At 48.6% G+C, this 15,814-nt stretch overlaps 1 protein-coding gene across 1 annotated transcript in view; it reads right to left on the minus strand.

Annotated features, from left to right (window-relative positions):
• Dachs (unconventional myosin-IXb-like dachs) overlaps window positions 1-15,814 on the minus strand; it is a 44,621-nt gene that overhangs the window by 11,866 nt on the left and 16,941 nt on the right. Inside the window, exon 2 of the mRNA XM_076390844.1 lies at window positions 14,163-14,170. Within this exon, the coding sequence (XP_076246959.1) occupies window positions 14,163-14,170 (8 nt within the window). The remainder of the gene's footprint in view (window positions 1-14,162; window positions 14,171-15,814) is intronic.

A 15,814-nucleotide genomic window follows, 5' to 3' on the forward strand; every position in this document is an offset into this window, starting at 1 on the left:
TCAGTCAGCTGCTACGCAGGCGAGCATGCTGTCCAGTCTCCACGATTTACTTCAAGTATCCACTGATCCTTCGTCCAGCTCGTTTGCGCTGGCTTCAGCTTCCCTCTGCTATTGTAGCTTAGATTAACGGTACCCTCGGGACGATTCTCTGTGCGCGTCGAGAATACCAACAGCATCCTCGTGGGTCAGGAAAGGGGGCCATCTCTAGATGGAACAGGAAGTGGAGTAACGAGCACAGCTTCCTGCTTCATTTTTCAGGAAGATTTGAGGAAGACAAAGCTTCCTCTATTCTTCCTTCAAACTTAGACCCAGAGTATTTTCGAGATTTTATGAACATTATCGGTTGTTTCAGTTCCCTGGGCTTTCTATAACCTCGTGTCCGCAAAGCTCCCGCGCGAATCATCGCAGAGTGTAGATGGAGCATTAGTGCTCGCGTATCTGTCACGCGCGACAACGCAACAGTAAATCTTCGCGGCAATAAAACCGAGCGAAACTTTCCTGACAAGTGATCGTCAGCCCTTCGACGCGCTGTCATTCGTATTCATTGTTTGCACGTCACCCTGTGACTGATATTGCCGCTATATGGGACACCAGAGCGGAAATCTGTATCGAGTAGGGCGATGGAGACTTCAACCGAGGCGTCAAGAGGGATTTTCATTTTGGCTGCGAATTTTAGGACTCCAGGAAGCTTTATACTGAGCTCTTCCAGAAAATCCATTAATGCATATTAACAAGAAGAATGAAACAAAAAATGTCCTATTTCTTATCACCTTTGAGGAACGCCTAACCAAAGCTCTCTTCTCACTTCCTTCTCTCATCGATTTCCTATCGTCAGATACCCACACGCCCACGCCGCAAGACGCAGTTGGAAGCCGCAAAACTGGCTGGCAATTCCAGAAACGCCTGGTGTCTCCTATTTATCGTGGCCACAACCGTTCCGTGTCGATTATCAGCTGGACATTATTATCGAGCGCCGAAACGGTCCCACGTTGGAGAACGCGGAACGCCGCAAACAAAACGGCCGCGTAAATAACGCGTCGCACGCGCACCGTCGTTAAATAACTTATTCCCAAGTCTCAGAACCTGTTATGTAACTAATCTCGTATACGGAAGTTAGTCGCGCGGCAACGAAACCAGTCGCGCGTACTGCGTGCGTGTCGAGAGGCTGGATCGAGGGGTGAAATTGTGGGTGAGAGGGAAACGAAGCGAGAATACGAAGGGGGAAGAAGAAGGAAGGGGTAGCCCGAGGGGGAGTGAAAGAAGAGGAAACCCAAGTGGGTCAGGGAAAGAGAAAATCGAAGAGAAGAATGGTCCACAAACGGTGTGGATTGAGAAAATAAAGAAACTGAAGGAACAAAGGTAATCGAGTGGGATGAAAGGAAGTGAGGAAAAAGTTGCAATGTATTTGGAAAAGAGCGAACAAGAGCGGGGGTGAAAAAGGTGTAGGGTTCAGCGAGAGTTCCGTGGTTTTGTGTATCGCAATAAAATAAAAGTATAGTGGTCCATTTTGCAAGGTAAATACAACCGCGACTCGTGAAACCCAACTGTGGGGGAGGAACACTTTCAATCACGCGGGCCGATCGAAAGCCCAGCCGATCCTAAAAGCGATACGACCGGTCTTTATTCGCAAACGATGCATTGTTTATTTTCCAGCGGCGCTTAAGTGGTGAAAACCAGCGATAAAAAATTTTTTTACGCGACCGCCCTCGATACTCCCGCGAACTAGCGCGAGAGCACGCGGTATCGTTAATTGAAGTGGATACGCCAACGAATGATCGAGAGATCGGCGCTGTTGAAAATGTTGCGCGAAACTACGGGCGTTCAGTCGCGGCCAATCGAGTTTTCATGAAAAATTAGCCGTATTTTGGGAAATGCCTCTCGAAAAAAGGGCAATCAATTTATGAAACGCTGACCCCTTCCAAAAAAAAACGGGAGAACGCGTTAGAGGGCGTCGAACCTTCGCTGATATCGTTAAACCGGATGTGGATAAAATAATCTATAAACCAATAGAGAAACCTCTCCGAAAATAAGCTCGTTCGTGAATTATTTATCCTTAAAGAGGAAAGACACCTCAGGGCGCAAGCTCCTCGGAGCGTCGCAATTATAGACCTAATTTGAAACTCTCAGGATCTGAGTCCTCCATTATCCCACGGTAGAAATGAAGTAATTAATTAAACAAGTCTGTTTACGTCTCGCTGAATAAGACAAAGAATAAAAGGGGCGAAGTAGCAGCGCGAAAAGGGCGAGATTCTCATCCAAGCGGCGTATGCATGCACCAACAAAGGCAATCAGGAAGTATTATCTCCGGCCGAGCGTATCCTACTTCCAGACTGGCTGAAGTTCGCAGCAGAAGACGGTAAAGAATTAATTTACAAGTTACCGAAGTACAGTCATGCATCACCTCTAATTGACGTACTTCCCCGAGATTCCCCTTAATAAAAGGTATTACGGCATAAAGCCGACGTTTAACTTGGATGTTATTAACATCTTAGGGTAAACAAGATCCCCCTCACCTTCTTCGCTCGATATTACGCATACTATATATAGACGACATTTGAGCCATGTAAAACTGGAGAAATTGCTCTAGACAGGGTGTTTTATATGTATAAATACAGGCTCACTTAATATTACTGTACCCTTCAATTCCCACTGGAGGAGATTTGAATAAAAATTTATATCTCAAGCCGTGCAGCATCCCCTTTTCAACGACTCCATTCAGACAAGTGTTCGACTTTTCTCAGCGTCGGAACGAGGGTAGGATAAACGATGGAGGTGCGCGTCGATGATTAATTATCCTCGCCACTTTCGATGGGGGCATGGGTACGCGAACCATGGGAGAATCGAGCCGGAGGACCGAGACAAACGAAAAAGGACGCGGGCAGGTAGACGCCACGGAGAGCAGGTCCTACTGCGGCGGAATTAAAGCGAACAGGTACACCTTCGGGGCTGAACGCTCGTTCGGAGAAAACAGGTTCTTTTTCGTCTTCTTCTTCTCACGGGATCGCGCGTCTACACCCCATTCGCGTTAACTCCGCTACCTAGCGGAACGTGAAACCTCGTCCTGGAGCGAGGCTCGAGGGGAAGTTGACTGTGGATTTTATTCGCGACAGGGGAGACGTGATGCACAGCATCCTGGTCATTGGGAAGCACTTCAGTTCCCTTTATGGAGCCTGCACGCTAAGTAGCCGTGTACTAAAAATTCTCTGCTCCACTTTTAAATTTAATTCGACTCTTTACTTTCAGTAAAGACACTATGGCCTCGTTTCAGGATCCCAGTTTAAAAGAATCGCTAATAAAATTTCTCTCCCAGATATTGGACATACGAGCGGGGCCCGAAATAAGTCTTAGGAGCGCGAAAAATGTGGAAAGCACGTGTATAGTTAAATTAAGAGGAGAGGACGCTATCTCGAGCGGCCTGTTCGACGCGAGTGGCCAGATAAGGAGGAAGACGAATCGATCCGACAAGATATTCTGCATTCCTCCGCGCGCCTCGCGATTACCAGGTCGCGACGAATCTCTGAAGAACACCGTTGCCCCTCTAATTTAATATCCGCAACGTGAAGCAGCCTCTATCTCTCGTCCCGTTGACAGACTTCTCGGTTTCCGGTGGAAAAACCAACGTGGCGAATTCCACGCGCAAAACGGCACGAGCAAACCCATTAGATCCATCGAGATGCGGGAAAAAGGGGCACGAGAAGAATCGAATGGCTGTAATCGCTTTCGGTTCGTCGGAGATACTCGATTAACGCGTAACAACGGGCCGCGGTTTGGCTGAAAAGCCGGGAAAACCTGGGACTGTGCAGAGGGAAGTTTAAACCCTGCGCAAAGACCGAACTAACGACGGGGGAAAAAAGAGAGCGAGGAAGGAACGGGGTAAAAGCAATTTCTGGCGCGAGCCAGGGGAAATCGAAATTTTTAGCTGCGCAGGGGAGACAAATGGAAGAAAAATTTTAATTGGAAGATCACGAGGAAACAATTTCGCGTGCCTGGAGTAATCCTGCTGTCCCAGCGATCGGATTCGATGCAGTTTTTGGTGATCCTTCCTTCGATGATTTTTCGAAGGTCTGATACAGGGTACAATTTTTTTCCTGAATTTCAATTTCATCTAGAGAGATAGTCTAATACTTTAGGTCAATTAGATGTCTGTAAAAGGCAGGAAATTAGTCATTCATAAATGATCGGAGACCAGGAAAGAGCAAAATGATCGAAAACATCCTGGATCACGAGCAGACCACAAATTCTCGCGCTCGTGTCGATGCTGGACCCAGCCGAAAACCGCACGCGCGATATTGCACGCGAAACGATGACGTCGGGGCCCGAGAATGCGTGTACCTTCCGTGGAGTCGAAGGAACTCGACGGATACGCGTCGACAGCCACCTTTTTCACCTTCCGAGTGAAATCGAAACTCCTCCGCCTTTGCGCTGTTACAAAGAGGCCTCGAAGAAAGGGACGGAGCGTGTGACTCTGTGTGCGTGGCGGAGAACTGGGCTCGACCTCGGGGTCTAATCAGATGCGGGTTAATCCTGGCTGTTTCTCTGCCCTTAAGGGTCGTACACACGTGGAGACGAATACTGAGTTTAATTCTAGAGGTAAAGATTTATGGAAGAATCTAAAGTTAACGCAGACACTTATAGACAAAATCTGATATAGAGATTTGTAGAGAAAATTGAACTTTGAGAGAACTTTGAATATGCAGAAGAAGTTTTTAGGAACTTTGGATCGTCAAAAGTCTGGAGAACTTGGAAGCTTGAAAAATAGAGTATCAATAATATAAGCGATCTCTAATTGGAACAGGAGTTGAGTTCTAAAATAAGTTCGTTCCGCTATAACAGATTAATTACATGGCAAAACAGATTTGTAGGAAACATGAATTTGACAAAAGCGAAAATAAAGGAGAAGGCGAACGTACCGATACGCTAAGCACGAACAAGGCGTGTTTAATTACACCTTAATTTCCCACGGTACCGATCCACTTTCGAAATTTATAACAGTAATGCTGGTAACGAAGTGGCAATAAGCGTAACGACCTTGTGCGGAGCGTTATCAAAGCAGGAAGCTCGAGTAACGGCGACCGTGTGCGAAAGTACGCGTTGCTGGAGCCAGGAGCACAGTGGCGTTCACCAAAGAGTAGATTCAGACTCTTTAGCACAGACATTACGCGCTTCGAGTGCCTTTCAGCGAATAAGAGGGGTTAATCAAGACGAACAGCTGCAAAGAGAATCCCTCTTTATTGTAATTACGCGAAATTATCTAAATTCAGGACTTCTGTCATTGAAGGAGCTGTTTCGAACACAAGACTCCAGCACAGAATCACAAAAGGAAGCGCTCAGTATGAGCGCCACTTAAAGCGACCTGCGCGGAGAAAAACACGCGAACACACTAGCACCGCGGGTCTGCACGAGTATCAGCGATGGCCACTCGGCTCTCTCGCTCAGAAACATACGAACAATTTTATTCATACGCTCAGAACCTCCATCCAAACTCAACAACTCTTAAAACCTCTAAAGTACTAGCAGTAATATGCAAATCGCGCGAGCACCGATTCCCCTTGACTCGGTCCAGAACCCTGCTGCCCCAAATCGAGCCCAGCGCTCGCTGGACCCCCGAAAAAAGTGTTCCAGTGGACCCAGAGGCCTCGTTAAATCCTCCCAAGCGTCTCGAGGCCATCGCTAGGCCTCGTAATGCAGCTGCACGTGGGGCGCACACCAGCTAACGCGAACCGGACAGTTGCAGTGGATGCACACTCGCTTAGGCCGTTGCCCCGCGTGAATCTGAGCGAGAGGATCGCGGGATGCAGTCTCCTTTCATCTCCCTGGACGACCAACGAACAACACTCGGTTCGTGGACAGTTTATTCCGCGAACTTTCGAAGATGGGTCAAGGGAGACCGCTGGGAGAAGGATGTCGCGGGAGGAGAGGCTGTCCGTGGGAATAAGCAGATCGAGGGACCTGTGCTTGCCCGAGGTTGTGATTTTTAAGGCGGACAGGTCTTTGGAAAGGGCCTTCGGGGCTGCCAAGACTGTTACAGGGACGCGAGGTGAACTGGTTGACCTGGGGGATCCTATCTCGGAGAGACTTTGGACAGCTTGTGATCTTTGGAGGAGATGATTGGGAGATGCTAGTATTGTTCTCTTGAATCTGAGAAGTGTTTTAAAATGATCTTTGGTAGCTTTGAGATCTGCGAATTGAAATATTGGTGCCTTGGATTTTAAATACTTTTTGAGACGATCTTTTCTAGAAAATTAGTTCTTGAAATTAGACTGAGAAAAAATGGAACACTGATTCTATAAAATGATGGAGATACGGAAGAATATGAAACTAGTATACGTAACATAAATTTTTTAGGGATAGTTCGCAGAGGTGTAACGGGAGAAGAACATTTACATCCAGAAAGCTCCATATTGAAATGCAAGAGGTTACGGTCAGGATCGATTGCAGAAGCGATTAACGATCCCAAGGCTGCAGGGTTAGCCACAGATCCTCAAATGAACTTCACATGGTCTCCTCGTAACGCAATCATTTAAATTGTTCCAATTTCCTCCAACGATTTCATCGAGGCATGTAATGGTCGTGGAAAAGGGGGAATCGCGATTCTAACGACTCCGATAAAAACTATTAATTACTCCGTTAGGGAAGTATAATCCTCGAATAACGCGACGCAATGTAACGATACCTCGAAGGATCTCTCACGTCCGGGGACATAATTATGCGTGCTTTCCCGCAAGAAATGCAATTACTAAGCCCGAGGCACCGTAACCGCTTCCTGTACCACTCTTTTTCGCAATTCAATCCGCGCGTTCGCTTCTTTTGTTCCCTTAATTGCGACGTGCAATCGGGGATCTGTCCTCCTCCGCGACAGCCGACCCTCTGTCATCCTTATCAATTTTACAGAGCGAAACGGTGGAACTACTTTGTTGCCACCGATAGCAATAACTAAATTACTGTTCGGGCAGACCTAGCGTGATGGAATTTCTTACTTCTACCACAAATTGCTCTCCATACTGAACTGTGAAACATTCTGCACTAAAAACCTATAATACATTGCAGGTCTATACGTGTTTCCTAACAGTATATTTTAATAAGAGAAAAAGGCTTCAGTGAAAGAGGGTTTAAGTAAAGGCATTTGCCACTTAAAAAACAAGAATCAATAAAATACATAGGAGGTATTTTTGACACAAAGTGGTTCGCACGCCCACTTACTAGCTCCCCGATACAATTTCTTAAACAAGACAGAATATCTCTTCCCAAAGGAGGATGATCAGGATCGACCGTATAACGTCAAGACCACTCAGCAAACTGAAGCCATAAATTTCCCCTCGCGTTCTGAATCCTGCACGTGTTCGAGCACGTAACACGATTGGCCAATCGAGTTGCCCAACGACGGAAACGCGCGTTTCGATTTCCACGGGACGCCGATATTATACTCTCAGCGTTTTTTCGCGAGCTGGATGGCCGAGCCTTGCCTCCCATGCACGAGGTAAACAAAACGCTGGAGCCACGCGTGGGCGTGGGAACAAGTGGGCCGAGGAGCGCGGGAGATTCGACGAAATCGCGGGGGAGAAAATGAATCGCGAGGCTCGGCCGGTTGTGCAAGGGTCCAGGAGTGAAAGAGGGCCCCCATGATTCAGAGGTGTTCTCTCCCTTCTCCCCTCTCTTCCTGCTCGGCCAGGAGAATAAGGAACGAGGAGCGAAACGATGATAAAGTATTTAATGTTTCAGCGCGCGGTTTATGAGAGGAAACAGTATGCCTCCGGGGGATTAATGGATAAAGTAAGAATTACGATTGCTATCACGAGCAGGAAAGAGAATAAACTGTGATGAGATAATAAATTTCGTTAACTGTGCGCGGCGGAGCGCGAAAACATCGGGGCGACGGCTTGGACAGAAGGAAAGGAAAAAGTCGCGGGGGAGGCGCGGGCAAAGCTGCGAAATAAAGCGTACGAAGCATGGAAAGCGGGCCGAAATTTTAATCTCTGTCGCGTCAAGGAGATTACAGCAACGCGTACGTGACGCGAATCACCCGCGACTGCCGTATAAATTCTAGAAAAATACAGCGAAGGAGGATGTGAACCGAGTAGACTCCACGGTGCCACGCGTTTCCCTGAACCCACCCCTTTTCCCTCGCTATCTGCGTCTGGGGGGCTCTTCACAGGAGAAACGAGTAGATAAGAGAAAAGCAAAAACAGAGTGCTGTCTCATTAGATGAACACTGTTGGGGACAAACGGAATCAGAGAGGAAGGATTACCATCAAACAGCAGAGCTGCTGATAATTTCTGTCAAACTAAAATCTGGTGTTCTACCTCTGAATTACTACAATTATTCAAGATCCCAGAACGCCAGAATGAATAAAAAATAACAGAAATATCTCGAAAATAGCAGTCTCAAAGTGTTTCACCACAAAATGGTCATATTCTCAGAACACATGCCCAGTTAAGGGGTTAAGGTCGCTCCACAGGTGTCGAGACACGTCCAAAATATAATTAGCTCCCCATGAGCATAAGAGACACAAGCATAAAGATTACCACCGAGAGAAAAAGCTTCCACGATTCTCCTCGCGTAGGGTCCACGATAAAGAACACAGCGTGGCTATCAACAGAGAGAAACCGCGGGGACTGTTTTAACTGTAAAGCGCAGGTAACTTCTCCTACTGGCTCCTCGTTTTCAGGTGGTCAGGGGCGTAGAGTACCCCCGCGAGGGCCCGGCGCCATGGCGTCGTTAAAAACTGGCAATTCCAAAACGCCCCGTAAAAGAGGAGCCACTTGTAACTTGATTACGTTCCAGGGGGTTGAATTAAGTCCCGCGCGACGAATAAAGCCGTGAAGGGGTTTGATGGCGGCGGTAAAAAGAAACGAGGGGGGGCAGGGGGAGGAAATGCAAAGGAAGGAGTTTCCCAACAGCTATTAAAAATTCGCCCTTAATCCCAGCGCGTGGAGCGCTCGACGAAACTCGAGCGCGCGTTTTCCCTTCTGCCTCGCGGAGGAACGCGCGATAATCTCGCCTTGGATCGACAAAAGCCACTCGACTCGGGAATCCGTGTCCCCCTTCGCCCCCGACTCGGGGAGGTCGCGTTTAAACCGAGCAAGGTCCGTGAAATCGACACAGGGGGAGGCGACAGCGTACCTTGCAGCTTCTTCTCGGTCTCCCAGAACTTCTGCAGCTCCGTAAAGTACTTGTCCAGTATGAAGACCTTGGAGAGGCCCAGGGTGGCCATCTCAGGCGGTCGAGGCTCGTTGTCGGCCAGAATTTTCCTCGGGCTGCTGGCTCGTTCGCACCTTGCCTCGCGCGCGCCTCCGTCTCACCTTCTCTGTCTCTCTGCTCCCCCTCTGTTTCTCCGTTCGTATCGAAAACAGGAAACGAAGGTTCACAGGTCACCCGGGCATCCCGCGAGCTGCCAGTTCATCGTGTCCTCGGCACACTCGCCACCGCACTCGCACATCTTACTCGTTCACCTATTCCCTGCCACCTGTCACACGACCAACAAACCGCCACTGGACCCGATCACATTGCAAACGGTTTACCACTGAAGAAACCCGAGACGCGAGTATCCTTGTTGATTAATCGAGCGAGGGGTTGAAACGTTTATCCACCGCCAGGGGATCCAAGCTCGAGACCAGGAGAGGCACAGTTTTCCTTGAGAAATTTCGAGAAACACCTTCGGAGACCTTCTACCTTCTCTTTCCTTCGAGGACTTACTGTGATGCTCGTGCGAAGGAGCCACGATTGTGTAAAGGATAGGTTCTCGTCTATAGGTTCACTGGCACCTGTCGAGCTCTTTCGCAACCGTAAAACTTTCGTGGAAGAGTCGCGCGGTTCACGTTTGCAGGAGCACGATAGTGGCGACTCGCCGAGTTCAACTGGGCGTCATTGTCGGCTGGAAGCCAGCTCCGTGGCCGGGGCCCTATCTCTTCTAAGGTGGCTTCGAGATAACTCCAGGAGCCTCGACTGCCCGCTCAGGCAGTTAGGTGGAAGGCACTACACGGGCGGACCGGGGTCCAGGATGTCTGGCCTGGGCAACAGGCCGTGGAAGTGGGGGCACCGGTCCCCCGACCGTGGACCGTTGCTCGTGGATGCTGTGTGGAAAAATGGCTGGGGCCCTAGACTCACCTTAGGCATCTCCCTCGACCTCCGAGGCTTGCGCGAGCGACTATCCCGCTCGGCCAGCCTCTCCGATGCTTCACTTCGTTCAGTGAACTGTTGTTTGTGAATACGTTATTTACTTGCTGTGAGATTGCCTCTGTTTATTCGACTCTTTCAAGTACTGCCTTTTCTCTCATTCTCTGCTGTGATGGAATTATAGGAAATCAATGCATAAACTATTGTCTTCAAAATCTGGAGTATTTAAATTTTTTAATTTTTAAATTTCAAGTTTTTGAATTTTCAAATTTAAAGCTTTTGAATTTTCAAATTTTCAAACCTGATGTTTTTGAATTTTCAATTCTCTTAAGGAATCTTTAATGATCTTCTCAGCAGAAACGATTCCAATACATTTTACAAGCTCGTGCCTGAGGGTACAGTATACCATCACGAGTATATTCGGTTTTTCTATGATGTGAGCCGTACAACGATGAGACAGTAGATACCTAGTACGAAGGTGTTTAACCTTTTCACGGTTTAGGTTGATGGAACTTTCTAATCTATCATAAATATCTATAGCGTTTCGCTATTAAAGAGTGTACACTTCCCTAAGTACTCATTAAGAATTATCTAATTCTGTAGCCGCCATCAATAAACCTCTAACAAAAAATATATTTTGCAATTAGTTGCCCCTTCCCTCGAGATCCATAATTCTATGAAAGTGCACGAGTTATCTGTCCCACAAGCAGAAATAACCAAATCAGGTTCAGGCTGTCCCATCAACTAACTAACGTCAACCGATGGTATATTACCTAACCTAATTAATTTCCTCCAATTAACCCGCTATGCTCTCCTCTACCGCCAAGGGAAAACCTTCATGTTTAGAACATTTGTTTTTTCCTCTACTGTTAATTGGCCAATGAGAGTCAGCCAGTACCGTGCCATTAACCACGAACCTTCTACGTACTCTTCTTAATTGCACGTTCGTGTTTCGCGACTAGCGTGGACGTTGTTGCGTTTTCGGAGTTATAGACTTTTTAGAAGTTATAGACGCACGACGATAATCGCCGTCCAAGCAGCTCATTGTTAATTGCTCGTTATCCGTATCCACCAAGGAGGCCCTTTCCTTCGTGATTTATGTCCCTCCGAAACGGTAAGCGCTGTTAACTTAATGGACGACAGACATTACGGCATACTTTGAGAGCGTCCGTAAAAACCCTTCAATGAGTACAAAATAACCCACTTCCACGGTGGACCTTTCAATCAAGACAAGAAAGTTAGACCTACAGAGCTTTCAAGAAGACCCTATCTCAAACAAATATCGTTTTCCAAATTCAGCTACTCGAAAGTTGGCTGCATAAGCGACAGATATCACGTAAACGGAGCTACTTCAGCGGCAGGCAGTTCAAAATGTCATTACGTTACATTCTGACGATCCTCTGCGTGTCCCGAGCACTTAAACGTTCCCCGACACGCGGCGGAGACGTCGAAGCGACGACTACCTAAATACACCACTTTAACTTCGCACATCTCCGTGGAACTTCAACAACTGCCGAGTCTACATGAAGTCGTAGGTAACGACCGACCCTCGGCAGCTCTCGAGCCATCGGATCGCCTGGACCAAATGATAAAGTCATTCGAATAAGCCGCGCTCCAATTGTCTCGAACGCTGACTTGGCCAACTTCTGAGCAAAAAGCTCGAGGCTCCACGAAGTGGCTACAAACTGGCGCGGTGACACGCGATACGCGTCACCCGAGCCATCCCCGACGAATGAATGGTTTCTCGAAACTGGCTGGCGAGCGAGCAGCGGACGAGAGCCGAAACGAGATCGACGCTGCTCTCGTTTCGTCGACGGGCCGGTTCTCCCTGATCACTGGCGAAGGGAGCCAGATTTTGGAGGGAGGAGAACGGCTGCAAGGGGTAGCACTAAGAGGGAGAGGGAGGGATGATACAGAGGAAAGAGTTTGGATCTGGGTATCTCGCGAGGATCCTGAACGGACGTCCCGAAGCGTGTTCCGCCTTATAATTTTGATCTACAGCGGCAACAAGAATCCAACATGGCCGCCCTCTCGTAAACAATACCTCGCGTATCCTCCTTTTTCATTAATCGAACTGCGAACTCGGGGTCCTGTGTTTCGTGATGGTAATACAGCGGTGGGACGTTGAGACGTTTTCTCGTTGAAAAAGGTAGCATGCTCTGAGCCTTAAATCCTGATCATCTAGATCCCTCGGTACTTTACAATTTTTCTCAGTCTTAGAAGTCTAAAGATTTGTGATCTTCCGTACTTTCAACGATATGAGGAGCTTCGTATAATCTACTTGCTGGAGGACTTCGAACCGAGAGCTCCATTTTCATTAATCGACGATCTGCTCGGTCCTACAGTGCCAGCGATGTGCTCGAGTCGCGTCGTTTCCAGGTCACAAACTGTCGAGAAATCCTCAATACTCCAGCTCAGTTAACCTTAATCATTCACGCACTTGGGAATTCCTCAAGTAGCGACTCTACATTAATCAACACTTCCAAGATCCTTGGACCCAGAGTCCAAGGCCCCGAAACAGTTCAATCTTCCTCCATTCGAATGCCATTCAGGCCTTGCTCAAGAATCTCGCACGGAAGGGCCCATCGCTACTTCTAGCTGCTGATCCCTCTGTCCCTCCAGCTCCCTTTCCCCTGAGCCAGCCACTCAACGTCCCACTCCGTGGGCCTCCTACGACCCTCCACGAGAGTAGGATCGAAGGCTCCGTGGGGAAGCCGCTGGGAAGAAGAGGAAAGGTAGGTCTCACCAGGGGCCGACGACCACTACCGGACCCAACTCTACCCCCCTCTACCTGACCAGCCTCCCCGAGTACGATTATGCGGAGATTAAACTCAGCTCGTTGCTGCGCCAAAGAGAGATTCGGCACGGAGTTTCGTGTCGAGGGTGCGAGGAACTGCCTTGGGATTACTTGGGAATGGCAGCAACTTTGTTCCTCAGAGATCTGCCGATTTGGGACTGAATGCTCGATTCAGGGTTCCTTGGGACTGAAGTACAATAGAAGCTGAATGGGCAATGGCGCTACGAGTAGATGGTTGGTAAATATGATCAAACATTTGAGGACACAACGTGGATGTGGCGTCAGAGGCTTGGTAGAAGTCACGTGGTCAATGTACGGGGACCTGGATCGATTTCTGAACGAGTCTGGGCCCGAGTAAGTAGGTTCACGCTGGAGGATCGGCTACAAGGAGGTTACCCGAAGGGCCTCACGCTTGATTAACGAGCGCATGCTCGAAAAGTGTGAGAGCCCGAATTTCGAGGACGCGTCGGCCCTCCCAGCGTGCCCATCGAAGCACCTGTCGCGTGTGAGGCTTCAGGACCCGTGTCTCTTCCCCCGAAAGGGCCTACTGGACCCTTCACGAGAACACGCAATTACTGAATTCCATTAACGACTGCTTTGCATCCAAGAAAACTTCGAAAGTCCTTCGACCTTCAATAAAAAAAGAATTCTCAGTGATTTCTGAATAAAATCCCAAGTATCAGATTGTAGAATCCTCTTCTCCCGAGATAGAGTCTTCAACGATGTGGGCCCATCAGAAACTCGAGGACCAGAGGACCGTGTAATCGGTCCGAGGCGCGTAAAACCGCGTCGGCAAACGAAAACACGGACCTGCCGCTGGAGGAAACGTCGGGCTACCCTTCGCCGTTGATTTCAGGCCCCGAAGCCTTCTCAATCGGAGGAGAAAGGCGAAGGCAGCGAGAAGGAGGAAGAGGATCCGCTCTTTGCGGTGAAATTCAAATCTCCACCGAGAGATCTCCCGTGCACGCCCCGCTCAAACCGGTTTCGCCGCGATCCAGCGGACTCTCCAGGCGGAGGGAACCTACGGGGCCTGCCTACGCCACGTTAGAGCTAACTCTGCGCCGATAAAGCAGGCAGCGACTGCGGGGCCCACGGGCCCTGTGTACCTGCAGCACAATCTGGTGAGGGAAGCTGCAAATATGGTACACTGTCTACTGTGGTACTGAGGATGCGTTACCGATCCTTGAAAAAGGCCCAAGGGGCCTTACCGAGCGCTCGTGATGCATTACCGATGACTGGCAAGTCATTTACCTGAGGATCTTTATGATAAGAGGTTCTGAGGGTTGCCAAAGGATGGAGAAACGAGTAAGGGAATATCACAGTGGCTCCAAAAATTCTGGGGCCCACTTTTAAGAAGAACCTTGAAGCTACATTATAATACAGTTCTGTGACGTTCAACCTGTTTCTCAGAAGAGGCTACATCAACAAAACCTATAAAGATAAAATTCGGCAGGCTCCGAATATCAAAATAAAGACCTCAAGATCTCCTGAGCCATCAAGAACTCGGCTCCGGCAATTAAAGGATTGATCCCCCAGGCAGATATTCCCAGCGTCCCAATAAATCTGCCGCGGACGGTCGTCAAGATGCGTCCGATATAAAGTACGAAGAACCCATAAACCTCCCTCGGGGGTCGATAATCGGGGGTGACAGGGGGGCCAACGTGGGATCGTTTTCGGATCTTCTTCTCCCTCTGCGGCTCGCGTTAATAAAATACAGACGTCGGCCGAGCCATGCGGCACGATTTAACCTTCGATTAAGGGAGTCAAGTCGGTCGTGACTCACGGTAATGAGTCGAGCCCAGGCGCACACACTCCGCGCATACATCAAACTTCTAGCCACAGAGATGATTCCTACCGATGCCAGGCTCAATGTATTTCCTACGATGAAGGGTCGCAATTCTGGGTCAATTACACAGCGAATACCGTAATTTCCATTCCGCTCCTCGACGCGAGTTTTCGACCTGTTTTAATCGCCGATCCGCCACATGACCATCGCCACTCGCGCTATTCGATAGTATTATTCCATATCTGGATATCGGAGGCGATATATTTTGGAAATTCCGTGAGCACTGTTACGGAACGAAGTTAGGAACTTGGAGGGTGCTCCAGATAAACCTGGAACCAGCGCGGAGCAGCCCTTAAATTAAATGGCGGTCGAGTTCCATTTAATGGGACCAAAGTAAACTGCGTTCCGCTGTTGTGTGGATGGAAAATTCCGAGCACGATCGACTCGAAAATTACCCGCCACTGTAGTGCTTCTGTTTTTCGAGTTCCTATCGACAAGGTGGATACTGCTACGAACAATACCTACTTAATATCGAGCGCAATCGACGGGAATTCGCCCAATAATAGTCGTTCAGCCGGCGAAATAAACGCGTAATCGACGGTTATCGTGTCGCGGAATCGCGCTCGCGATGAGGCCCCTAGCCGAACGAGAGTTTCTCGATAATCGACCTCGTTAGCGGGCCAGATGAATATAGAGATAGCGAAGGCGACAAAGTCGCGGGCATGCATCGGCACGTTAATTAGTCACGCCTCCGATTAGACGTGTTCCAACGATGACAGAGATTGCTCGTTACCGCTGCCCACGAAATAGGCGTAAAACCATTAGCTTAATCGTCTGACACGCCTATAAACAACTTTAATCCTCACCGCGGCGCACACTATTGCGGGAATCTCTCGATTACAGATTTCATTATCGAAAGAGAAGGGGGAAGAATGATAAATTGCTCTCCGACATCGAATGTTTTAATTACTGTCTAGTAATTGGGCGCGCCGGGCGACTGTGATTGCTTCTTATCCAGTCGCGAAGGAAGTGGAACATTCATTAGCATATCACGAAGTAGCAAAGATTCTTATGATAAATTGGACCACTTCGAACAGTTTAACATTCATCGATTTAT

Source organism: Calliopsis andreniformis, unplaced genomic scaffold (assembly GCF_051401765.1).
Source record: "Calliopsis andreniformis isolate RMS-2024a unplaced genomic scaffold, iyCalAndr_principal scaffold0022, whole genome shotgun sequence".
NCBI lineage: Eukaryota > Metazoa > Arthropoda > Insecta > Hymenoptera > Andrenidae > Calliopsis > Calliopsis andreniformis.